Source organism: Anoplolepis gracilipes, chromosome 11 (genome assembly GCF_047496725.1).
Source record: "Anoplolepis gracilipes chromosome 11, ASM4749672v1, whole genome shotgun sequence".
Taxonomy (NCBI): domain Eukaryota; kingdom Metazoa; phylum Arthropoda; class Insecta; order Hymenoptera; family Formicidae; genus Anoplolepis; species Anoplolepis gracilipes.
In genome coordinates this window covers 3,329,762-3,357,647 of record NC_132980.1, presented here as the reverse complement: position 1 = coordinate 3,357,647, position 27,886 = coordinate 3,329,762, and the positions used below count along the sequence as shown (strand labels likewise).

At 33.4% G+C, this 27,886-nt stretch overlaps 1 protein-coding gene and 1 long non-coding RNA gene across 2 annotated transcripts; both read right to left on the bottom strand.

Moving 5' to 3' along the window:
- Positions 1–6,987: 6,987 nt before the first annotated feature.
- On the bottom strand, positions 6,988–8,129 carry LOC140671375 (uncharacterized). The gene is made up of 3 exons (XR_012047707.1): positions 8,032–8,129; positions 7,321–7,480; positions 6,988–7,073 (listed from the first exon to the last, which is right to left on the bottom strand). It is a non-coding gene; the product is annotated as an uncharacterized lncRNA (long non-coding RNA).
- A 71-nt stretch (positions 8,130–8,200) lies between these two features.
- LOC140670822 (uncharacterized) lies at positions 8,201–10,245 on the bottom strand. Its single transcript, XM_072901614.1, has 4 exons — positions 10,071–10,245; positions 8,594–9,001; positions 8,362–8,456; positions 8,201–8,299 (listed from the first exon to the last, which is right to left on the bottom strand). Exons 1-4 carry the CDS (start codon positions 10,198–10,200, stop codon positions 8,201–8,203), a joined length of 732 nt encoding a protein of 243 aa, XP_072757715.1. The 5' UTR covers positions 10,201–10,245.
- Positions 10,246–27,886: the final 17,641 nt, after the last annotated feature.

Here is a 27,886-nt window from a genome sequence, read left to right as displayed (position 1 = left end):
ATTTTCAGACCGTATTTTGACCGATATGTTAGAAGAACAAGGATAGCGCGATCCTTTTCTATCTTGTGTCACGCGATGCTGCCAACATGATTTCTGTTAGCTGTACCTTAGGTGCAGATAGCGATATCCGCTTCTACAATATTTAGCTCATAAAGAAGTTATATTTTTTCGTGAAACTTTTTTTATATATTCTTTATATAATAACGCAGGTCGCGACAGAGCCAGATTTTACATTTTTGATAAAAAATTTTATAATAAATTAATTTCAAATTCAAGGCGCAGCTACACCTGACCGCGGTAACTCGCGATCAGCAGCACATTTTTGGAAATTTTATTTCGATCTTTTTCTCAAAAAATCGCTCTGTAGCGACCTGCGAAATATCCTACTGATTACAAATATCACAATTTTATTAAGATTCTCTTTGTATTTTGGCTGTAATACTGTTTTTGCGAAACAGTAGTTCGCAGCCGGTCGATAGGAGTCTCCACAGTGCCTCCTGAAATAAAAAGCCTATTCTCGTACAATCATTATTCATCGTTAACGCTGCAGCGATATTTCAGCAATATTACAATATTGCTGCAATGTAGCTGCAGTGTAACTGAAAGATTTATGCTGTATGGGAAAGCATTATATAAATATACATAAAAAAAAATGAAAATAATTTGAATTTGAATTATTTTACAAATAATTATTTTCTATTATCTCTTTTTAAATAGAGACTATTAAAATTTTATAAAAATAAATAAATATTTATTACATATTTATTTAAATTTAAATTAACTTAAAAAAAATTTTAAAGTTTTGTAATGTAATCTCTACTGTATGTTCATAGTTGAGTATTAAAGAAATTAAATTTTTGGCAAACCAAAAACTTTCCGTCATATCTTGTTGACGATTTTGTTGAACATTCCGGACGTTACCACTAATCGTATAGCCATTTTCGACTTTGGTGTAATTTTCGAAAACCTATTGAAATATGTTTTATGTTAGACACTTATAAAACAAAAATTTTCAAGAGAAAATTATTTAACGTACTGACCTGAAATATCTGCAAACCCAAATCTTGATAAGTTTTATTTCCCGTGAAGTTACCACATATAAAATAGACTCTCAATAAACTCTGGCTTCAGTAAATTAGGAGCATCGTTCGTTTTTACGTACATATTCATTTGATTATCACCCTCCACTTTGTACAGAATCAAATGTAACTTATTTGAATCTTTTTTTTTAAGGCCTATGATATAAAGGATCGATATTTTATTTTATATATTTTACCCAAATTGATACGTATTTGTTGTAAACTTTTATTTGTAAAGAAAATTTTAACGAGCCGCTGAAATCGATTGTTTGAGCCACAAAAAGGATCACGTAATTAAAAATGACGAATTGAAATCTTTATTTTTAGTAATGTGATATTGCGCGTGCGTTTGATAACAAGTGTTAACTATTTCTTCTGCAAGAGTATTATGTGCTGACAATAGTTCATGATGCGTGCCTAACTAAAGTACACTAAAGTCTACCTTCTAAGTAGCACGTGAGATGATTCTACAATACAAATTTGTTTAATAATATTTTTCTAATCACATGGAATACATGTAATACATGTAATAATCAGTCATGTAGATATCAAATTTGTATCTATATGCATGCGTTCTTGGATCTGTAGTCATTTTTAAAATTTAGATTGTAAAATATTTGTCTATATTGTACATACTGATGGCAAGAAATATGTTTGAAAAATCATAATATTCTTGATAAACATATTGAAAAAGGTCTCTTTCATTCCTCGATCTTGTTCTCACACTGCAATAATAATACCAAAAATAATGTAATAATAAACAATAATAATATATAATTATATAATTATTAATTATAATTTATAATTAATATTTTTAATGAGTATTTTTAGTAGAATTTATTTTAAATATAAATTACTTTTGCGTTTTGATGTATATCGCACGTTGCACAGCTTGTATATTTTATTTTCTTTTTTCTTATTAAAATTATCTGCAATGATTTCTTTATTTATTTTTCTTAATCTTATGTTTCTGGTACGTACGAGGCATGCAATAATTTTTTTGGGAAACGTATTAACTTTTGCATAAACAATATCTGTTAATTTATCAAATATTTTATATTCTGTACTAAAAAATTTGCCATGAAATTTTTCAAACTCTTCGTTCATTATCTCAGCTACTTTTTGGAAAGGTTTAGAAGGATAAATGCAGTTTCTTCGAGATAGGAAAAGGAGCCAATCATTAGGTATATCGTTAAAAATTAATTTTGTAGGGACACCTAAATCTTCATATTGATTACGGAATCGGTGTGCGACATAGCCAGTAATGTATAAAAGGGCATTTTTTTCTATTATTTCATTATTTGTTACTTGTTCAAAATCTTCCAGCAGCTTAATTTCTTCGGAAGTAGGTTCATAACTATCAAAATTTATAGCTGGAAGTATTAATAATAAAACTACAAATGTAAGTGATACCAATTCTAGAAAAAAAATACGTAAAAAGTGTTACAAAGCATATTTTTTCAATTTAATAATATTATGATTTAAACAGAACCGACATACACAGCATACATATATGTGTACATTAATTATTATTATTATTATTATTATCATTATTATTATTTTATGATTTATTATTATTATTATTATTATTATTATTATGTATGATTTATTATTATTTTAATATTATTATCATTATTATTATTATTTTTTATGATTTATTATTATTTTAATATTAATATTATTATTATTATTATTATTTTACTATTATTATTATTTTATTATTATTATTTTTATTTTTTTCTACTATTATTATTTTAAATATCATTGTCATTAGTTTCAATAATAAAATTAATAAAATTAGTAAAATCAATAAGTCAAGAAAAAGTAATAAGTTTTTAACAATATCTTCACTATTTTCGTCCTCATCCATATTATATTTTTCCATGGTTTGCTCCATAGTCCTTGTAAAAGTTTCGTCCAATTCAGAATTGTCCAAAAATATTTCCTCTTCTTCATTAATCATACTTTCATCTAATAAAAAACGTGAGCAATTTGTAATTGTAAAATTATCACGTGTGTCTTGGACATCTATTAAGGTCGTGGAACTGCTGTCTCCTGTAGTATTTTCACCTAGCGAAATTGCGTGTTCTGAATATTTGCCCAATATATACCATTTCAATCTATTGCGTAATTCTACAGGTGTTGGATGATCGTTTGCTCGACCCATCATTCTCAAATATGAAAATAAATTCTCTATTACATCTTGATTTAATCTGTTTGTTAATAAATATTCCACTTGGAATTCCTCACAGGAATATTTTTCTTGAACATATAAAAACATTTGTACTAGAGATTTGTTGCATAATAAAATTCCTTTTTGGAATGGTAACAATGTTGACCTTTGTCCAAAACTTTATAATAAATTGATTCATCTCATTGATAATTTTATTTTGCTCTTCTAAATTGATTCCGTATGCATGTGTGCCACTATGATGTCCATATTTCATTTTGCTATTAAAGACAACCAATCATTAAATAATTTTAATGCATTAGCAGTCTTTTTCCATTGTTTTGACTTTAATAGACCATTCTTTCCACACTACTCAATTGCTGCTGCATTCTGATTAGAAAATATTGCTGCTAGTTTTACTTTTTGTCGCTATGTCCCTTTTGCATCCAAATGTGCTCTACTTAATTTGTGAGCTATTTTTAAATCTCCTGCATTGATTGTTAGTAACTCTTCTAAACAGTCCTTATTGATTATGATATCTTTTTCAATTTTGAATCCAGAATCAAATAAATTATTCCTTGCTAATTTTAATAAATGAGGAACGTCGGCAAAGAAAAAAATCTTAAGAGATTTGTCTGCTGGATGTGTAATAAAATATTGTTTTTCATTTTCTTGCTTCATATTTCTCTGTTCAGTATAGATTCCAATATTTAAATCCTTCCATAATTTCATATTTGTTGATCTCATGTCACAAGTTACAGCCACAACAATATAATTTGAGAGATATAGATTATGTATAACAGTCAATAGAATATCTGGAGACATTGCTTTATCAAAATCATAATAAACAGGCTGCTTCCATTTATTGAATAATTCTCTAGCCATAATTAACTGACATGCTTTGTGAGGCCCATAAATTTTCTGTTCTTTTCGTTCTAAATCAACCTTATTTGATATATATAATTCATCAAATATTAATATAGTTAGCTTTTCTGTTGTGTAGAGATTCTGTCCTTTATCTTTCATAATGTTAAGGACATTTTGTAAAATGCCAGGAATATTATATGTTGCACACCAATTTTGTAAGGTTGTTACGCATGGCAATGGTATCTTCTTTACATTTCTCAAATATCTATATGCCTTTGGACTTATTGACCTTAAACTAATCGCTGATGTGATATCTTCGGACGACCATTTAATTCTAATATTCTCCTTTGGTGAAAATAGCATTTTTATTTGTCCAGGAGTAAATACTTTCTTTAAGGCAATGTCTATATTTTTAACTTCATTTTGTTTGTCTACTTCCATTTGTGCAATAGTGCAAGATTTTTGTTGCACGTCTTTTTGCAATTGCTCTACTTTTATGTTTAATGATTCATTTTCGTGAATAAGTTTTTTATTTTCATCAGAAAGAATGCGTATTTGCAGCATTTTGATATATATACATATTAAACAATTAAATGCTAACAATAATATATTATTAGTAATAATTATATTACATACATCTGTTGCTCTTTTTCATTCATTTGTTCAACAATTTGTTCTTGTACAATTACTTCATTTACAGCATTTTCTTGTGTAAAAGTAATATGCTGATTTTTATGCATATATTGTACAAGTTCGGTGTAACTCGGTATCTCTGTTCTCATTCTAAAAACAAGTAAATAATTATTTTGGTTTTCACATGTGTCATAGAAGATAAAGTCCTGAGTTTGCTCCATTTCAAAAATTGATCCTCCATAATATATAAAAACCAAAGTAAATTGCAAAGTGTAATTTTTTCTTATATTAATCATATACGATATATGACTATATAAAATTATATAGAAATATATAAAATTTTATATAAATTATGTATAATTATATATAATTATATATAATTTATTATATTATTATATTATTATATATATTATTATATTATTATATAAAATATTATTATTATATAATATTATATATATTATATTATTATATTATTATATATTATTATATATAATTATATATAATAATATATGACATAAAATCTCATCTTTCAATAAAAATAATACTTACTGTACTTTCATCTTTTTGTTTGTATTTACAACGTCTTTTTTCCACTCCTTTTGCTATTTTTCTTTTTTCTAAATTTAACATCTTGGTAGGAATGGAATCCTTTTTTAATCGCTGCATTTGTTTGGCAGGCATATTACTTTTATGTGGTTTTGTCCACTTCATTTCAAAATAATCTTCATTAAAATGTAGATTGCATACTCTTGCTAAAATTAAGTTGTAGTAAAATGTATTTATTTATAAATAAATAAATTCAGTGCTCTCTTAAATATAAACTAAAGTATAAAATGTAAACAGCGATAGAGAGCAAAAATGTGTCTTGACTAAGGTAAATATACTCAATCTATGATAAAATAAATAACAAAGTTTGAGTATAATGGATTATTTATCCACTAATCTTATATAAATCGTAACATGTTCAAGTAATAAATCACTTATAAAAAATTTTTTTGAAAAATCGCAACCCGCAAATTTACAAATCTATTCTTTTATATCTCCGATTTTGTAAATTTGCGGGTTGCGATTTTTCAAAAAAATTTTTTGTAAGTGATTTATTACTTGAACATGTTACGATTTATGTAAGATTAGTGGATAAATAATCCATTATACTCAAACTTTGTTATTTATTTTATCATAGATTGAGTGTATTTACCTTAGTCAGGACACATTTTTGCTCTCTATCGCCGTTTACATTTTATACTTTAGTTTGTATTTATTTATGTAATAAAATAACATTATCTTATACATAAAACAATCACATAAGAAATAATAATAGAGAAATTATATCTACTTACCGTATTTAATTTTTTTATATTAATATGATTTATTTTACAGACGTTAAGCCAGCTGTCGAGTATGTACATTCTTTGAAAATTGGAAAACTTTCAGATTTGTCGTCTGCTTATGGTCAGTACGACTTATATAATTTTTTATGCAACAATTTGGCATGATATAATATTAAAACTAATATTTATAATATTTATAATACACGTTCCTGAATTTTTAAAATTTAAATTGGGGACACCCTGTATGGTCATACAAGCTGTATAATTTAATTTATATATATATCTCTCTCTCTCTCCCTGTCTCTCTCCCTCTCTCCCTGTCTCTCTCCCTCTCTCTCTCTACCTCTCTTCCTCTTTCTCTTTCCCTCCCTCCCTCCCTCCCTCCCTCTCTCTCTCTCTCTCCCCTTCTTCCTCCCTCCCTCCCTCTCTCTCTCTTTAAACAAAAAATATAGTAAATATTCTAAATACGATAATAGAATTATGTATTCAAATAATAATATATTTCTCCTCCCTTTTTTGTTATTGTCTTTTGTTATTATTTCTAATATCTTGTTTAAATTTTTTTTTAAGAAGTCTCAGATTGCGATACATTATTGGAAACTTGTGTATCACATTTCATCATTGACTTTTAGATAAAAAAAAAGAGCTGAAAATAAACTGGTATACATTATTGAAATTATCTACAGTTAACTTAATATGACAATTCTATAATATTAACACACAATTCTATAGCACGCAATAGAATAAACAAATGTGATATTTTTCTAAAATTAATTAAAATATGATAAATATTTCATACCTTTTAACATTGACCATGTATACCTTTATATTTCTCTCTGTTCTTCACAGATTACTCATCCAACGATAAATTACCGGATCTATGGGTCCGTTTCTCCTCATTCTCATATCTCGCCTTTGAGTGTCGGAACCATTCCATTACTCTTCTCTGAATTTTGCCTTGATCAGAATCTGGGATATTGCGAAGTATGGATCCTAAAAAAACGTGTCCTTTGTTATTATTTTATTTATTATTTTACTACATTTTTTCTATATAAGTAAGATTGTGTTTCGATATTCACTGCCAGTACTGAAAATCTATAGTATATATTACATTACTTATATATATTTAATAGATTTTCAGTACTGGTAATGGATATCGGAACACAGCCTTACTGTATGTATCTTCGAAAACATTTTTTTAAATTTATTTACAAACATTGTATATATATAATAAACTTACTGAAAATAACTTTTATTAATTCTAGTTTGTGCAGTGGCTCCTTTCCACATCGGCCTTCCCAGTTATATTTCTGTGCCAACTTATTTGAGAACGTTTTATACAACGTTCTCTTTACAGCATCATCGACGGTTATACCTCTAACAGATTTGATATATGCACGCTGTAAGGTAAAATAATATTATTAAATTAAATAAAGTAATATCTTTTCTTAAAAGTAAATCTTTCTTAATCTTCAATCATTTCCTACAATTTTAAATGATTAATAATGTAAGGTTGAAATGTGTAATAATCTCTTATAAGCAAAAAGGAAAGTTATTTTATATATACGTAATTATAATTTTATTCAATTTAGATTATTTATATACAGAAAATTAAAATGGAAATTAAAACTCAAGAGAACATATAATATTTCTATTTTGAAAAGTTTACCTAAGATTTATATTATATAATGCATTTATAAAAAACTGACTTGAGAGTAATTGTAAAATATACTAATAATATGTGTATATACATTGTTCTTAAGTTTTACACTAAATGGTCATCTGAAATTATATTTTGATAATTGAATATATATATGTGTGTGTGCGTGTGCGTGTGCCTTTGCGTGTGCGTGTGTGTGTTGTGTTGTGTATATATGTATATATATATATATATATATAATTGCTCCTCCTGTATTTCTATTTTCTGTGTTACATCTAATTATAGAATAACCTGGCACGTTCACTTCACTATCTTCAATTTCATCCGTCAACCTAGATTCTGACAGTGCTATGATTGCTGGATTTACTTTGTTCATAATCTGATGTTGTATCTCATCTTTATGTGCTGTCAAACTTTGCGCATTTGTATACAATATCAGCTCCTCTTCTTTTTGTAATTGCTACTTGTTGTCCTCCCAGCCAGCTCTCTTCTTCTCCTCTTGTATCACTCTTTTATATGTCGGACATTTTGGATCAAGTGCGTCATGCTCATCACTTATCTTCAAATTGTATGTTTGAATTTTAAACATACAATTCACGCATTTTTTCTTAGTCACCTTACCTTCAACTGCTTTATGATTTCCTGCACATTTGTGGCATGTCTCATCTCTTGTACAATTTTTTGCAATATGATAATAACCCTAGCATTTAAAACATCTATTGACATTAATATGATTAAATATAGGACACTTTTTACATTTATTTTTCCTTATTTAACAATAACTCATGGGTTTTCTCATTTGTTTCAATTATTACGACGCCTTCTTCTCTTCCTCTTCTTCCCAATTGATTACTGTAGTTTCTTTTCTCCTTGATTATTTTCTTTATTATTCGTATCTGAAATTCCTTATTTACTGCAACTTTATTCTGCTTCTTGATTGTATCTATTAACTCATTATCATTCAATTTTATGTCTTCTTCATCGATATTGACTATTTTTATCTTAGGTTTCATTTGCAGTGACTCAGTAACTTTGAAATTTTCACCCAACTTAGCTTGTACTGCGGTCTTTAATTTTTCCATTTCTTCTCCCGTTTCACAACCCAAGATCACTGTTCCCTTACTTCCTTTTCTTAGTTTCGTTATTCTCATTGCCATATTTTTAATGTCTACCTTTTCTTTTATCAATCTTTTGGTAGTTTCACTCTTCTGTTCCACTTTAGGTTTAATAATTATAACATTTTCTTTTTTCGATAAATATCCTGTTTAGGGGAGAATGCTCTGATGTCCTTGATCTTGACATATGTTGTCAAGGTCATCATCCTGAGTAACGTTTAAAAGGTTTTAGCTATCGCTCGTTGTTTACTAAAAAGTTATAAAAATTTTTTTAGATGACGTTTTTTGTAATTATTTTATCAAATACTGAAAATTTAAAAAAAATGTTTCAAATAAAACTTGTAGGTCTCTTCAAAATACATATTTTATATCCTATCCACTTTTATTATACGAGTGATAGTTTTCGAAAAAAACAACGATAAAGACTCTAAACCTTATACAATATTAATTATAACGTAATATATAATATAGTCCCACTGTATCCGCGCATACACTTTCCTACCGACACAACAAATGGGTTGGATTAGGTTATTTTTTCTGGAAGTGGAGCCCCCCGCAGGGGGGCGAAACCCACTGTATTCGCGCATACACTTTCTACACATATACTTTTCTATCCACACAACAAATGGGTTGGGTTAGGTTATTTTTTTTGAAAGTGGAGCCCCTCGCAGAGGGGCGGAACCCACTGTGCCCGCGTCTAGACTTTCTATGCGTGAAAAGTGTATGCGTGGATACAGAGGGTTCCGCCCCCCTGCGGGGGGCTCCACTTAAAAAAAAAAAAAATAACCTAACCCAACCCATTTGTTGTGTGGGTAGGAAAGTGTATGCGCGGATACAGTGGGACTATATTATATATGATATTATAATTAATATTGTATGAGGTTTATAGTCTTTATCGTTGTTTTTTTCGAAAACTATCACTCGTATAATAAAAATGGATAGGATATAAAACGTGTATTTTGAAGAGACTTACAACTTTTATTTGAAACATTTTTTAAAATTTTTAGTATTTGATAAAATAATTGCAAAAAACGTCAATTTTTGTATGTAACTTTTTAGTAAACAACAAGCGACGGCTAAAACCTTTTAAGCGTTACTGAGGGTGATGACCTTGACAACATATGTCAAGGTCAAAGACATCGGAGGGTCCTCCTCTAAACAGGATGTTTACCCTTTTTTCTCCTCTTTAGCTGCTTCACTATAGCTTCTATGTGTTCTCTCTGATGGACCAGATCCCTCCTTGTATCATTTTTCTTATATCTTCCAGTATTTCTTGTTTAACATTTTCCATTTCTTCTCGAACTACTTTTTTAATCATCTTTTTACATACTATCTCATCTTTCATTTCTTTCACTGCTCTTACAAGCCAATCTATTTTTATATCAATACTCGATGATCCACTCGTGCGTACTGCTCTGCTTCCACTACTTGGTGTCACAATCGATCCTGTCGTCGATGTTGACATATTCTTCATATCTACCTCCCTATCGCTTTCAATTGTAAATTTCTCAAATGGGTCTTGACACGACACTAATTCATGGTTTTTATCATAAACTTCATGTTTACTCAAACATCCTGGATGATAAAAAAGTTTGTTGCATGACTTACATATCACTACTTGGCTTCTTATTGCCTTCTTACATGCCGAACATCGATATTCCTCATATTCATCATTCATATCGATAATTATCGACCGAAACCCTAAAATCAGCGTAGACGGTCAATTATCTTCGTATTCACTTCGTGTTCCACACGTCAGCACTTTTGTGTCCACCATTAATGTCTACCTGATGAGTCCTCGATATCTCAGGCAGAAAAATGTAGCTCTTGCACTCACAAATTAACACATCCCGGCTAAATAACACTCATGGTTAATCCCGATCTATGCAACTATGATTGTAATAACTTTTGATCACTCTCCCTGTTTATTTAACCACTTAAAAATTAGCACTTTTATGGAGCGATGTTTTACACGTCTTCGTTCAGAGAGAGAGAGAGAGAGAGACTCACCATTGATGCTCATATGTAATGAAATTATATTTGCGTGATATCCTGTTTTTTTACAAAGTTACAGAGATTATTTAATTCCGAAACAGTTCACAAATTTTCCAAAATTTACTCACACCGTCACAAAATTATACTGTGGTGTATACCCATGGTCTTACATTAGGCTGCGTTCCACTAAACAATAAATGCTCGCGACTTGCGGTATTCGGGAAATGAGAATCCCTACCACTTGCTACCGAGTCTTACTAACATATAAACATAGCGTGTAGTTTGTAGCCTACCGATGCCGCACGAACTTCGACTACACGTACATGCTATGTCTATGTGTTAAGGCTTCGGGATAAATGTGGGGACTTCCATTTTCCACGACCAATCATCTGGTAGCTCTTTCGCGAGTGTTAACGTAGATAAAATGCAGAATCACTCGAAAACTATTAAAAGTTCTGCTTGACAAACAGATTTCGATTGTGTTCCGATATTCACTGCTAGTTCTAAAAATCTACATTATATATAACATAAAGTATAGATATATTTTCAGTATACTGACAGTGGAAATCGGAACACAACCTTCTGAGGAATAATAGATTTTAAATATGTTTCAGATGTGCGTGGGGAATCGATCTACACATATAATTTATATTACAGATTCGTGTATTATCAATTACCGTAATATAATAATTATTTATTGATTCCTTGTATTGATTTTGCAATAAATAGTAAAAATTTTTCACAATTTTTGATGTATACATTTATATATTTGCCTTCCCTACTTTTATTATTTTATTCATATAATTCCCAGCGAAAAATTTTAATTTATTAATTTGCGAATATTATTTAATAAAAAAATTATATATTCTCAATTATATTTGCAATTCATGTTTATTTTTTTTATTAGTTGTGTGTAACTAATTCTATTTTTGAAACTTTTAATTATATTTTTTTTACTAATTACAAATTAATTATTATAATAATTTTTATTTTATTTTATTTTAATATCTATATAATTAAAAATTATATTTTTTTTGTTTAATATTTAATTAATATATTATAATTTTTTTTTGAATTTTATTATCAAAAGGAATAATTAATCTTATTATTTTATAATTTTTATATTTTGAGGAATTTTAACTGTTAATAAAAATTTGACTTAATAGAATATATATGCGTACTTTTACATGTTTTATATTTTCAAAAACATTAGTTGTAAATTTTAAATAAAAATAAGTAAAAATTAAATTGTATTTTGCTAGAAAAGTATTATATATTCCAATATTCCATATCTATATATAAATCTCTGTCACATCCATAACAAATGTCTAATGGACATCCATGATGGATCCATGATGGATTTATAGAAGACATCCATCATGGAGATAATATGGATGTCCATTAGATATCTATCTAATATCCACCATGGAGATGTCGCATGGAGCTATGGAGGTTATATGGACGTCCATTGGATGTCATATTCCGTGTGGGTATATCCATACTGTTTATGTAGTTATATTTTTTATTAAATTAAAAGAGTAAAATTTCTCATAACATTGCAACGAGCTGATTTGCTTAACAAATGGAGTAGAGCACTTGGAAAAAATTATCAGCTAAGGATATGATCTGCGAACTACATTTTTTGCCTGAACACATTATCAAAGAAGATATTACTGTGGTGCCCGATGGTAGTTGGCATTATATATTTCGTAATAGGAACAGATTGACTAATGAAGCTGTCCCAATTACTATAATAAACCAGGTAAGATTTTCATATATAGAATCATCTCTTATTAGCCTTCACTGCTAAAATTCATTTTATTGTCCTAAGATATAGAGTTTCATATATTTTCAGGAAGATGTTGAAGCAAATCTTGTACCACCATAAGAAGCACATATAGTGTGTCGATGGTAGATGTGCAAGAATGTAGAGCTAATAGCTTCTTTGATGATACAATAATTGAAGATTTAGACGGCGTTTCCGAATGTAACGAGGTAAGTAGATTTATATAAAACGGCATGATTTACTTTCGCCTATTTTGTTCATAATTTTCATCATGCTTTTGTACATGTATCTGTTTCATTTAGCAATGTTTCACAAATGATACAATAAAATTTACAAATCTTTGCTTTTTATATAGGAGTTTTTATTTATATCTATTTGTTCTTTGCATGTGAATTTTTGTTTGTCATTATTTTTTTGTGATTGTACGTAAGAAAGTGTAAAATATGTATTCGAAGTTTGCATGACTTATCACCAAAGATCTTTTTCTTTCAATTCTATATTCGATTTAATATTTTTACTATGACACACTGTTATGTTACAGGTTGCAGAAAATGCATTATTACCTGAAAATTTAAAAGTTATTCGATTTTCATTCAAAGATATTGTCCACTATTTTCAAGGAACACTTTTGCGACAAGCTTGATGTTGGATGCAGGACGACCACTGCATTATTTTAATGCAAATCGATTACACGTTGAAAATACGACTAATTTTAAAAATTCACCAAGATCTTTCTGTTACGGTACAAATTATAATTTTCTTTTAATGTAATCACTCTTTTTTTGCATTAAAAATTATATGTGTGTAATTATATTTTGTATTATAAATTCACACAAGTGATAATAAGATTACAGTGAAATTGCGTAGATTGATTACATCAATACGAAATATTGAGCGACTTTTGGACAACGTGGAAAAGAAAGTAATTGTATGCAATGGTACTGGAATGGAAAAGAAAAGATAAAATTAATGTTATAAATATATCGGAATACTTGATGGAGAAGTTTATTTTTTATTTTTATATTAGAATTGTATGGTTTTTCCGTTTGGTTTTTTTGTTTGGTTTTTTCCACATGATGTATAATTATTTACTGTACTCCGGATAACTTACTAATCCAAAAAATTATTAACAAATTTTGTTTCTTTGGATGAGCAAATATAATCATATAGCCAATATACATAGATACTATTCCTTTTATTTTTTCACAGCCGTGCCGACGACTGCTCTGGGTTTATGACAACAACAGTTTATAAACAATTCGTCTCAATGCCAAGATGTGACAAATGTGCTCAGTTAAGAAGAAACATACGGAAGAAATACAGCAAAATGAACATGAAAGGTCGATATTCACAAGTAAAGTACGCATTGAAGCTGAAAAAGCAAAAAGAAAAACGTTTAAAAGCAAAGATAACTTAAACTGTATTTTATCTGACATACCCAGAAAACATTTTACACGTAAATATCGAACAAAAATAATTATATACTATACAAGCAAAACCTTATCCCAGTGCGTCGTCATAATGGCAGTAAACAGCTAGCATTCTTTGTATGTGTTGTAGTCTCATTTATATATGAGATGCTACCAAATCTCTTGTACAGTTTACATGCAAAATTTTCGCGCAAAAATTGTTATCTGAGTATGTACTTTTATATCCATTTTACATAATTGTGACAAACAGCATACAAACAGTGCAATCCTTTTTCATACTTATGGTAAAAAATAGATGGTGAGAAATGTTGTGCCCGTGCCGTGAGGGTCTTCCGGGATATCCGCCCAAAGAGTTGGAACTCAGGCAGCAAGTAAACGCACTTCGTATTTGTTTAGTAAAAGAATATATTTCGGTCGTACTGTTACACTATTCTCACACTACTGTTAACTCGCGTATTCGGTCGTCGTGTAGACGAACCGTGTCGATAGGTCGATAACTTATTTAGCGCGGCTCTCTTATTAGCTACTTTCTTACGAGCGACCGCGATGGGTCTCGCGATCGGTTTATATATCGCTTTAATTTCGAGGGTGGAAGGATGAGGTTTTCCGGGTCGGAGCGCGGGACGTGCTCCGTGCTCGGGTGTCGTAATGCTTATTCAGCTTGACCGTGACTTGCTTTCTTTTTGGTCACGTCTTATTTTTCTTTCTTAATCTTTCTATTTAATTCTTATTTAATTTTCTTGTTTAATTCTTTTAATACTTTGCTTTGCTTGCTTGATTTTAATTTCTTATTTCTTAATTTTATGTATTTACTTTTCCTTTCCAGGTAAGTGTCTCGGGTTACGACATCCTTCCCCCTTTGGGAAAAGAAAATTTACTAGCGATCAATTTTCTTTACCTTATTTTCGCTTCTTAATCTATGTTCTTACAGTCTGTCTTATTAATACAACATGGCTGTGTTGTTTCCGTCATCTAGTGTTGTGTTGGGTTGGTAAGGTCTGTCATAAATTTTTTCTCTTTGTACTCGTGGTATGCTTATTTGAATTGTGCTTATTTTGTCCTGTTGTTCTTTTTTCGTTTACTTCCTTCTTCTTACTAGGCGAGTTAACACTACAATGCTGAGTATAATTATTGTTCCTGTGATACCTGATATCGCGGGATATATTACATGTTCTCGTATCAGTAGACTGTCTTTATTTATCTGTCTGTCTGTCTCGGTCAGTGTGTTACTCAGTTTCATTAATTCGGATGGGTTCCGTATTATTTTTCGTAATTTTATGCTTTCTACCTTGTCTTTTGGTTCGTTCGTCTGTATTTTCAGTATGTTTGTTAAGTTGTAGTCGGGTATCTTTGTATTTATATACATTGTTATGGCGGGTTTGTTTGCTTTTATTATTATGTCGGGCGTTACTAATTTACATTTTTCTTTTATTGTTATTCGCCCTGACCTTTTGATTTCGGTTTTCTTTATTACTCCGTTACTACATGTTATTTCTATTGGTTGTCTTTTCCTAGCGGAGTATATCCACGAATTCGCGTCACTCAGCGTTATCCATATCGTTGGCGTGTATGTATCGTGTGTTGCAGCTGTTTGTATGTGTGTCTGTTCGTACGTATGTCTGTACCTCGCATAACGCTTGGCTGTCTATGTGATGTGTCGGATGACTTCTTTCGCATACATATTGGTTGTCGTTTCGCATACATTTTTCTAATTTGCTTTCCGTGGTTGTAAAATACATTCGACTATCGGTGTCTATCGCTATTATCGATTGGCTTACTTCTATACATATAAATGTGTCGTCTTGTTTATGGACGGGTAGAGGGATTGCTTTTATTATCTCGTATGTAGGGTACATTATTAATGGAAATCTTACTATCGTAATTATTCCTATACTATCGTAGTATGCGCTTATTTTTATAAATTTCTCGATCTCTCCCCAATTTTCTGGTGCAATGTTGAACAGAAAGTGCGTTCCTTGCGGTATTTGTGCGGCGATTTCCTTAAGATTATTTATTATGGTTTCGATCGGTAGTACTCTTATGTTTATTATTCCGCTTTTCGCGCTATTTAAATGCGTTACGATATCGATAATATCCGTTATTAATCTTCTGATGATCGCGTTTAATACAATGAAATGTTCGTCCATCTCTTCTCTGTGTCCGAATCCTGTTTTCATTTGTATCCAGCTTTGTCGCATTTTCTCTGTCACATTTAAAAACTTGTCTTCATTATCCTGTATTATTTTCTCTGATTCTTCTACGTGTGCAATGGTTGCGTTTAACACTTTAATTTGATTCTTCAATGCATGCTGTAGTATTTGTTGATTTCCTTTTAGCATTTTCAATTGTTCGTTGATTACTTTTTCGTCGTCGGCATCCATCGTGCCGAATAGCGTTCTGGCTATGGTTCCTAGTCCATCTACGAGTCCTCTCCTTGTTTTCCTTGCTAACCGATAGGTCGTTCTTAGACGTGTTAATAGAGTTACTGATTTTTTGTACTCCTGTTCTGTCAGTTGCAGTAAGAGACTGTAAGTTCTTTTCATTTTTTCTTCCAGAGGTTTGTCATAGCATAACGCTCTCGTTTGCACCATGTGTCCTGCTAACTGCTCTTATCGGTGATCTATTGCGGAAATGTCCGTTTTGATTACCATTTTCCATGTGGACTCTACTTGATTGATTTTTCCTATCTTCTCGAAATATATGCCTGTGAGAATCTTTCTATCTCCCAAGCTTCATCGGTGTCAGCTTTTTCTGTCCTGACTGTGCTCCAAGTAATTAGACTCCTGTAATATAAATAGTATCATATTATATATTTGCGCTTTCTTAGAATGTTTCGTGCATTCTTTATTCGCGTTGCGCTTTTGTATATGTGGCTGCGTTCGCTGTTCTTTCCTTGCTCTTAGTTAGTCTTCAGTCGCGATCCCGTGCAGTTTATCCACGTTGTCTTCCTTCTGTTCGGTTGTGTTCATGGCTCCTAACGCAGGTGAAGTACACTTTTTGAGTGACCAGCAGGTTGTGCGTGACAGTGGTGATCTTATTTCTCGCGAAGAGCCCGCGGAAGACCACTTTTCCCGCAGTTTTGTTCCGCGAGTGGTGCCTCGTATTTCTGAGGTAGTGTTTGAGCCTATCTCGAACGCGCCGTTTACCTCGGTGCCTCCTCACCGGTGGTGGCTGTCAGGGCACGGTCGCCACATTTGGGACCGGAGTGCCTTCAGGTATTACAGGAGCCTTTATCGTCCCGTTCACAGCCGTGGCCACGGTCGCCCCTTTTAAGGTAGGATTTATTTTATTTACATTTACTCTTCTTCGTTTCTCTATCACCTTCCTCTACGCGCGTCACCGTCTACTATCCTAGTTTTCGATGAACGCTTTCAATCGGTTTACGTGTACGCATATCGTTCTTCTTCCCATTTTTATCGTATAGTTTACGTCCGAATTCTTCTCAATAATTAGATAGGGTCCGAGCCATAGGGAATCTAACTTTTTTGATCGCCCTCTACGAACCGTTTCGTCGTGTAGCAGGACTTTCTCTCCTACTTTGAATGTAGTTTCGCGTGTCTTCTTGTCGTAATTTTCCTTCGCTTTTATTTTTTCGTTGCGTAGGTGCTCCTTTGCGACTTGTTGCGTTGCGCGTAACTGTTCTCGCAGTTCGCTTGCGTAGTCTTCGTACGTATATGTAGATTTTGGCGGTTGCGATAGAGTTGTCGGTAGGGTTGCTCTGTGTCCGTAAATTAGTTCGAACGGTGTGAATCCTGTCGTTGTATGTGGGGTAGTATTATACGTGAACATTGCGTATGGGATCCATTCGTCCCAGTCGGTTTGATCTGCGTTGATATAGTGTCGTAAATACTCGGTTAGTGTACGATGTGATCTTTCCAGCGCTCCGTTGCTCTCCGAATGATACGCTGTTGTTTGTATCTTTTCGATTTTTAACAATTTGCAAGTGTTCTTAAACATCTCGCTTAGGAAATTTGTTCCTTGGTCGGTTAGTATTTTTTCTGGAATACCGTGCTCGAATATTATTTTCGTTGTAAATTCTTTTGCGATTATTGCGGCTTCTTGGTTCGCTATTGGTATCGCTTTACTAAATTTTGTTAGATTATCTTGGAAGGTTAAGATATATTTATTTCCAGTAGTTGTAATTGTTAATGGTCCGACTATATCTAGTACACATTTTCCGAATGGCTTATCGGCAGTGTCCGTGATTATTAACGATGCCTTATTTTTTCTTGACAGTTTATTTCGTTGGCATAGTTCGCATTTCGCTATATAATTTTTGACGTCTTTTGTTATTCCTTTCCAATTATGCATTAGTCGAATTCGATTTATCGTTCGTTCGATTCCCTGATGTTCTCCTAGGGGGACGTCATGGTATTCGTATAATATCTTTTGTTTCTCATCTTCCGTGTATTCTTGCCTTGTTTTCGTGTCGCGTGCCTCTTCCTCTTTAATCGCATTGATATCTGCTACGTGTCGACTCAGCGTGTCAGCGTTTCTGTTCGCTGTTCCGGCTTTATGTATTATTACATAATCGTATTCTTCTAATTTAAGTCTCCATCGGGTCAATCGAGATCCGGGGTCAGTGACATTAAATAACCACACTAACGATTTGTGGTCCGTCACGACCGTGAATTTGGTTCCATATAAGTATGGTCGAAAATGTTTAATCATACTATAGCGAGTAACTCTTTCTCTGTCGTACTGTAATTCTGTTCTGCCTTTGTTAGTACTCGACACGCGTACGCTACGGGTCGGTCTTGTCCTATCTGCCCTTGCGATAATATGGCTCCGATTGCATAGTCGGATGCATCTGTCGTCACTATAAATTCTTGTAAAATCTGGGTACTTCAGTACCGGTGCTGTCGTTAGTTTTTCTTTTAGTAATTCAAAGGCGTTCTGTTGCGCTTGCGTCCACTCGAATCTGTTTTCTTTCTTGGTTAATTTTGTGAGTGGTTTCGCTATTTTGGAAAAATTTTCAATAAATTTCCGATAATATCCGGCCAATCCTATAAATGCTTGTACATCCTTGACCTTTTTTGGCGTCGGGAAATTTTTTACAGCTTTTAATTTGGTTGGGTCAGATGATATTCCGTTCTCCGTAATTATGTGTCCGAGATATGTCACTTCCTTTCTTAGAAATTCACATTTGTCGGGCTGTAATTTTAGTCGATTTTCCCGTAATCTTTTTAATACTTCGATTAATCTTTTATTGTGTTCCTTTAGACTAGCTCCAAAAATTACAATATCGTCTAAATAAATTAGACACTTTATTCCTTGCAATCCGCTTAACACGGCGTTCATTAATCGCTGGAATGTAGCGGGGGCGTTTTTCAATCCAAACGGCATTCTGTTAAATTCGTAGTGTCCGTACGGCGTGGAAAACGCTGTTTTAACTTTTGTCACTTTCTTCCATCTCGATCTGGTGATATCCTGATGCCAGGTCGAGGGTAGTAAAATATTTTGCGTTCCCTAATTGATCCAATATGTCCATAATATTCGGTAGAGGGAATGAGTCGCCTATTTAGTTAGGTCGTTCAATTTTCGAAAGTCTACCACCACTCTAAATTTTTGTTTTCCGGATGCATCTAATTTCTTCGGAACGACTATTAAAGGTGCGTTCCATTGACTCACGCTTGCCCTAATTATTCCATTATTCAGCATCTCCTGCATTTGTCGATTGACTTCCGTCTTTTGTTTTTTTGGCAGTCGATATGGTCGTACGTTAACCGGTGCGCTATCTGCTCGTGTTGCAATTTGATGTGTCACCGTGTTCGTACATGTGAGTGGCTCTCCGTCGGTGTGGAACACGTTGCTGTATTCCTCGCAAATATCTCTTATCGCTTTTTCCTCTTCCTTATTTAGGTGTCCGGTACGGAGCTCTTCTAATATTTTCTCGGTCTGTCGCAGGCTTTTCTCCGCCGTTGTCGAATGTGCGAGATTTATCTCCATTGCGTCTTCGGCTTCAATTTTCTCAACTGTTATCTGTGGCACTGTAATTTCGACTTCGTTTGTATTCATTACGTTCGCAGGGCATAAGAATTTTTCGGGTTTGACTAGGCAATTCCCTATAAATACGCCTGGTATTATTTCCTCTGCTTGGGTTACTCCCATCATGTTGATTGTCGTTGCCACTTGTACTATCGTCTCGCTCCGAGGCTGTAATGTGATCTTTTGATAAGGGTATAGTCTCAGGATATTTCGTTTGATTTTTAGCTGTTTCGAGTAATTGCATATCGCTTCTTGTTTTTTAAGAAAATCTATTCCTATTATCCCTTCATACTCAATCGGAAAATCGTCTTTTACGACATAAAATCTATGTTTTATTTTTTCATCTCGTAACTTTATCGTCGCATTTATTCGTCCAATGGTATATACCTGGTGTCCTGTCACGCCCGTGAGGGTTATTTTATCTTCGGTTATCTTTTATCATCGTTTCTCCTTTTAGATTTCTCACTTTGATAAGAGAAATGGCTGCTCCCGTATCGCATAATAAATTTATTTTTCCTCCTTTTGTCTCTCGCATAGGTAATGCAACTAAGTCTAGGCCTGTGTGTGAGTGAGGCGTTCGTCTTACGTGATACTCGGCGGCAGGTCGACGTTGCTTCTTATCTTCTTTCTCCTCCTCGTCGCTACTTCGAGCGGAATCAGATCTCTTTTTCCTTCTTTCATCGTTATACCGATTTTTAATTTCCCGTGGCGGCTGATTTCGTTTTGTACGATTAGGCTGGTCCTTATACGGTCGTCCGTGTAGTATCCAGCATTCTTCTTGCCTATATCCGGTCCTTTTGCAATGGTTGCAATATTTATCCACGGTATTCACGCGCGAGGGTCGCTCCGGTTTTAGTAATGAAAATCGAGTCGCGTATCTACTCGTCCGGCATTCTCGTCCGTAATGCCCCATTTTTCCGCATTTCTGGCATTGTGCAGATCTCTTATTTTCATGATTATACGTGGGCGTTGTAGTGTTCTTTGGTCGTGCGCCGGCACATGCCGATCCCTTAACCTTTTCTTCCGCGCTTGCGGCTGATATCGCTTCTTGCAGTGTCATGTATTCTCGAGAACGTACCACGGTTTTAATGTCGTCGTGTAATCCGATTTGAAAATTCTCTAAGGCTTGCTGCTGTATTATTTTAAAGATTATCCGCTTGTGCTCCGTCGCATAATTTTGTCCATCTAGCATCGACTCGTATAGTTCTATTGCTAGTTTGTCTGTTCGCAGTCCGTATGCTCTCGCGCTTTCGCCGGTTTTCTGTTTTAGCGTATTGAACTCTATTTGCAAATGTGTCGTGCTCTTTCTACTAGCATAGCACGCTTTTAGTTCTTGTTTTAATTGTACAAAATTTCGGATCTTTCGCGTCTGAAAATCTAGCATCGCTCTGCCTTTTAATTTGGTACATAGTACGGCACCTAACAGAGTGACTTCATCTAATGGGTCAATATTTTCGACCGCGTATGTTGTCGCGCTTAAAAATTCTTGTAGTTTATTTGGCGATCCGTCGAATTCTGGTAATTAGGCTTCGTGCCTCTTTCAAGGGTAAACTTCCGTGTCCTCGACGGTATCGTACATCGTCGGGCGAGTAGTCTTCTTCAACTTCGCGTCTGTGATTTGTTGGCGTTAAGCTTCTGTTATTTCGCGTTTCCTGTCTTTCGCGAATATAATCGATTTCAAGGTGTAAGTTCCGAATTTCCTGCATCAACATTTGTATCATCTCTCTACTATTATCGTTTGTACCGCTTGTTCCGGGTCTCAGTTCGACGTGTCCCTGTGCACGTGGTTCCGCCGATTCCTCGCTTATCTCGTTGTGTAAGCGTTCGATTTCTTTATCGACTTCGTCGGCAGTGACGTTCAGTTGAGCTACCGGAGGTGTTCGGATCATGTTTCTTCTCTCGCGGTATTCTAATTCCGGATTAAAAATACTTGAGTCGTAGGACGTTAATGAAAATTCGCGTCGGTGTGTCACACGGCTTGGTGTGCTTATCGCTGACTCGGCGTCGGATAACTGACCGTCTTGATTCGCGATTATGCTACGATCTATTTCGTTGACCGGGAGTTCGCGTTCTGCTAATAAGTTTGCTCCGGGTTCGCTTTTGGGAGAACTTTCGCTTGAGTAATATGCCTCTAAATGTCTGCGCACTCTATTACTAATGTCTCTAAGCGCGGTTTCTGCTATTCTTTGCGGGCTTATTAAACTATTGGCTATGGCTTTTTCCGCCGATCCGCTGTGTAGCCACGATGCGTTCGCTCTATTATTTGGTCGTTTGTTTCGTCCTTTCGACATTCACGCGTTACAATAGTAAATTTTTCGTTCGACTTACATTAGTATGATGAACCGCATTTTATTTGATCGCTCGCTCTCGCTGTTTGAGGTAGGTCGGTGCCTTCTCAGGTTACAGTCCGGCTGTCGTCTCAGCGTACCGGGTGTTCGGGAAGTTTCCTGGTTGTCTTCTTCGTTGTAGTGGATGTGTTTGGTCACGACGTCCTTTATTTCCCTTGCGTTACTTGTGCTGGCGTATCCCACCGCTGCCACCAATTAATGTTGTGCCCGTGCCGTGAGGATAGGGTCTTCCGGGATATCCGCCCAAAGAGTTGGAACTCAGGCAGCAAGTAAACGCACTCCGTACTTGTTTAGTAAAAGAATATATTTCGGTCGTACTGTTACACTATTCTCACACTACTGTTAACTCGCGTATTCGGTCGTCGTGTAGACGAACCGTGTCGATAGGTCGATAACTTATTTACGCGCGGCTCTCTTATTAGCTACTTTCTTACGAGCGACCGCGATGGGTCTCGCGATCGGTTTATATATCGCTTTAATTTCGAGGGTGGAAGGATGAGGTTTTCCGGGTCGGAGCGCGGGACGTGCTCCGTGCTTGGGTATCGTAATGCTTATTCAGCTTGACCGTGACTTGCTTTCTTTTTGATCACGTCTTATTTTTCTTTCTTAATCTTTCTATTTAATTCTTATTTAATTTTCTTGTTTAATTTTTTTAATACTTTGCTTTGTTTGCTTGATTTTAATTTCTTATTTCTTAATTTTATGTATTTACTTTTCCTTTCCAGGTAAGTGTCTCGGGTTACGACAGAAATGTAGTTACAAGAACTATGGAAGGCCATCCCTGGTGGAAAAAATAAAACAAAAAAACATATATTGATAGAAAAAATTAAAAAAAAAATATAATAAATATATACTGACAGAATAAATTGAAATGTTTCGTTTGCTTCTACTGTGCTCATTATGAATGCTTCATATATAGAAAAAAACTGTATACAAATATTTTACTTTCAACATAATGTTCAATTATATAAAGTCTATTTTACTGGTTTTTTTATTAAAATAAAATTACGTCAATGCATTGTTAAATATATTATGTTAAATATATCTTGAATTGGTACTGTTTTTTTAAAATCATAGGCTACACGAATGGAAGAATTAACGATGAGTGCGTATGAACAGTGCGCTGGTATCAAAGAGAATACATTGAACAATGCAATTTCATTATTGCCAATAGTTCAACAAGAGGCTGTGCGTACTTGTTTTAACGCAGCTAAGCTTTCAAGTTTGAAAAGTCGCAGATACAACTTAGAATGGGTGTATGAATGTTTACTGATGCGTATAAAAAGCAGTAAATTGTATAATCACTTACGCTCCCACAACATCCTTCCTTTTTCTTGTAAGGATACACTCAACAAATATATTGGACGGTTGAATCCCAATTTCAGTTTCCAAAAACCAATATTTGACTGTTTGGCACAAAAAGTGTCTGAGATGAGAAGTGAAAATAAAAGAGGTTCCATTTTTTATGCTTACTAAAAAGCTAATCTTTAATATGATATAGTTTGATAGATTGATAGATTTGATTTCGTATTTTTCAACGAAAATTAAATTTATAGTACATGAAATATTCCTATAGGTTGTTTGCTTGTCGACGAGATGTCCCTTAGTGAAGCAATCAATCTCGATCGTAAAACTATGCAATTCAACGGCTTTGTGAATTTGGGTAATTATATTCCAGACGATCAACAGAATATTAGAGGTGACCACACTTTAGTATTTATGTTCTCACCATTTCGAGGAAGCTGGGTACAAGTGCTTGGCTGTTTCATCAGTAAAAATTCAGTCACGAGCGAAATCTTACATAAACTAATCCTTGAATGCATATTATTACTTTGCCGCTCTGGATTCTACGTTGATGTGGTCACTATGGATAGCGCTCAATGGAACCGAGGAGTTTGGACTATCTTTGGTATCAGAGATGGACAGTTTAGTTGCGAACATCAGTAGTGAATAAAAGAGAGATCTAACTCAGGGATCTAAGGGGGGTGAGGTAAGCGGGGGAACCGCTTACTTCACTCCCCGGTACTGATGTGTCTGTGGGGGGGGTACAAAATGTCCCCCCGAATTGAGGGGAAGGAGGGGTACAGATGGTTCTGCAGGTGGAGGGTGGTGGAGGGAGTGTCCTCTCCGACTAATTGCGGAGGTCTGATGGTGAGAGAGAGGAATGTCAACTGTTATAGGTAAAATATTCCCCCCACTCTGTTTATTCATAATGTATATTTGCAATAAATAATTAGATTAATAATAATAAATATATATATAAATTTTTTATAATATCCCCATGGTAACGATGCGATAGGCGTTCGCAACGTGGTATAGAGAGAGAGACAGTGCGATAGGCGTTTGCAACGCGGTAGAGAGAGACGGTGCTATAGGCGTTTGCAGCCAAAGAGTAAATAAAAACAGGAGGGAGCATATGACTCGAGCTAAACGGACGGAAATGCCTATATATATCAGCATAAAAGTGGACACTCAAAATGGCTGCTTATGGGCGCCAAAATTGAATGGCTTTTCGGAGATGCCGGAAGAACAAAGTTTTAAATATAAATATGGAATATACTTAATATTTTTAATAAAATCAAGTCAATAAGATTAAATTGAAATATATAATTTTAAATTGATATATTATTGAAGCTCTTCATAAATTAATAATACATAAGAAAAACAAAACAAGGCCATGAGAGCTTATTGACATTATTAACTATACAATACAAAATAAAAATAAAGAACAAACTGAAAGAACAACAGATTGATAAAAATAAACATAATTATATTAAAATTAAATTTATAAGAGTAGTAAAAAACTTTCGAACGAAAAGCGGAATAACGTTAATAACTTAAGAGTTAATGAGTTAATCTAATACTAGAAGGGTGTATATTTTGTTCAATCAAGTAACATGAAAAATTATAATTGGATAACAAAAAATGATGATAAAGTGTATAAAAGAGAGTGTGCGGACGTTTCGACTCCTTTTTTGAGTCGTCTTCAGCACAATATTAGCAATAAAATAAAAATTATAAATACAAACAGAAAGGAAGTGACATATGTAACTCGCAAATTAAGGATATTATTTTGGTCGGTTGAGTCTTAACTTAATTAATCGGTGTGCGTTGAGTTAATTTCAGAAACATATTTTTTCCGAGAACAGTCAAAGAAGCCGGTGGATAGTAAGCGGCGTTGGTAATTTCATGGTTCGATCAATACAATGTTAAACAATTTTTCAACTTTGAAGTTAAGAGACCTAAAGTCGAAAACTGTGACGGTTGACTGTCTGCAAAAACAACACGCGAGCAATGTAGGTTCTAAAAAAGGATGTCAAATAGTAAAACAGTAAAATAGTAGTAATTAGAAACAAGATTGTAATTATTCACGATCATTACAGAAAGACATGCATATAAGTAAAACCCTGTGGGACTGAGATAATTATGGTTAGGTTAGGATTAAAAATCTATTATTATTACGTCAGTATGGAGTGTATTGTTGTATTATGACTAAGAGTGTCATCTGGTCAATTAGCCGTCAAATGGAAGGTCAATAAATATGTGTTAATGTTGATAAGAATATTGATAATGTTAAATTCGTTAAGTGTAAAAGTGTCAAGTGTAACAATAATTAATGTTTGTTATTAAAAACGTCTGTAAGTTGTTCGGTGGGAAGGTAAAAAATTATTAAAGTCTTGAAGTAAAATAAATAGTAATAATTATCTCAGTCTTAGTCTAGTCTTATTTTTTTATTTATATATAAAATCTTTAACTGTTAATAGTTGTATAATAATTAATTGGTGTGGTTAATTAAACAAGTGTAAAAGCTTACATCGCTAAGCGGGACATTTCCGCACAACAGTCTGTCGCCATCAGATCCACACAGAAAATTATTGTATTTTATTATTTATTTATGTATTGACTGTTCTTTACGACGTTCGGAAAATGACGAAAATAACAATTGTTATGTATTATGTTTTTCCATGCATGACCCTCAAATCGGTGGAAGCTTGTTTATTACTTCAGTATATATATCTGGAAAACATTCTGTATCTTTTAAATTAATTTTTTGCCGTTTTTTTATCGTTTAATGTGTAGCATTTCAGAAAATAATCTTTTGTTATAATATGTTTCCCTATCTAATATTCTTACTTCATCCCACTTAAAGTCATGATTTTCATTTAATCTATGTTCCGTGATAACCGACTTATTTGCTGTATTTTTATTTATATGTTTTTTGTGTTCATTGATTCTAGTATTTAGTTTCCTACTGGTTTAACCGACGTAGGATGCATCACAGTCATTGCAATCAATCTTGTACACCACGTTCGTATTCGAGTAGGTCGGGATAACATCTTTATGTGTCTTTACAATAGTATTCAATTTGTTGATGCTGTAGTAAGACAATGTTGTATCTGTATCCTTCAGTACATTCACTAATTTGTTTGTTAATGAAGGGATGAACGGTACCTTGAAGTAAGATTTTGGGTCATTATTGTTAATCGTGTAATTAACCATACTTTTTGGACCATGTAGCAAATATTTAAGCCTATGTGTAACATTGATAAATATAAATTTTAAAGGGTATCCGTTCATGAGTAAAATATTAACAATCAACATGATGTTATCGCGATGGTAAGGTGTGAAAGCAAGTAAGGTGTGAAAGCAAGAAGGCTCTATCAACCAAGTTAAAGATTGTAGCCCTTTTTTGGGAGTCTGGATGTTGTGAGAAGTAATGTAAATATCTCCCCGAGTATGTCGGTTTATGAAACCAATTGAAATGAAGCTTATTGTTCTTAGATATAATTGAGACTTCCAAAAAGTTGAGAATGTTATTAGTCTCCACCTCTAATGTGAACTGTAATTTCGGGTGCAATGAATTAAATTTATTCAGTACGTCTAAAATACAGTCATTCGGTGATGCGGTAATTATATTGTCTACATATCTAAAGTAGAAAGGAGGCGTGAACGTTAAAGTACTTAGAGCTCTTTTTTCAATATCCTGCATCACTATATCGGCTATTATTGGTGAGAGGGGTGAACCCATCGGTGTACCATATTCTTATTGGAAACACATACCGTTGAAAGTGAAATATGTAGAGTCTAATATGAATTTTACACTGGATAAAAATTCTGTTTTTGGAATATCTGTGTGATCCTTGATATAGATCCACCTGTCTAACAAACTCTCCATGGCCAGCTCAGTAGGGATATTTGTGAATAGTGATACCACATCAAGGGAGATCAACTTATAATCGTTAATTAATTGGACATTACCTAATTTTTTGACTAGTTCGAAACTATTCTCCCCGAAACTATGTGCTACAGGAAAACTATTTTTCATTATTTTGTGTAGGAACACTGCTAAGTTGTATAGAGGGCTATTTATTGATGAAACAATGAGTCTAAAAGGACAATGTTGTTTATGCACTTTTGGTAAGCCGTATTCACTGAACGATAGAGAACGATACGTGGCCGGTGTAATGAACCCATTTCTCTTCC

Coding starts and splice junctions, on each gene's coding strand:
- LOC140670822 (XM_072901614.1), bottom strand. CDS start 10,200: ATGAAAGATGAGATAGTATGTAAAAAGATGATTAAAAAAGTAGTTCGA. Junction 9,002..10,070: donor GATCTGGTCCATCAGAGAGA/ACACATAGAAGC, acceptor TCCCCTAAACAG/GATATTTATCGAAAAAAGAA. Junction 8,457..8,593: donor CAAGGAGAAAAGAAACTACA/GTAATCAATTGG, acceptor TAATGTCAATAG/ATGTTTTAAATGCTAGGGTT.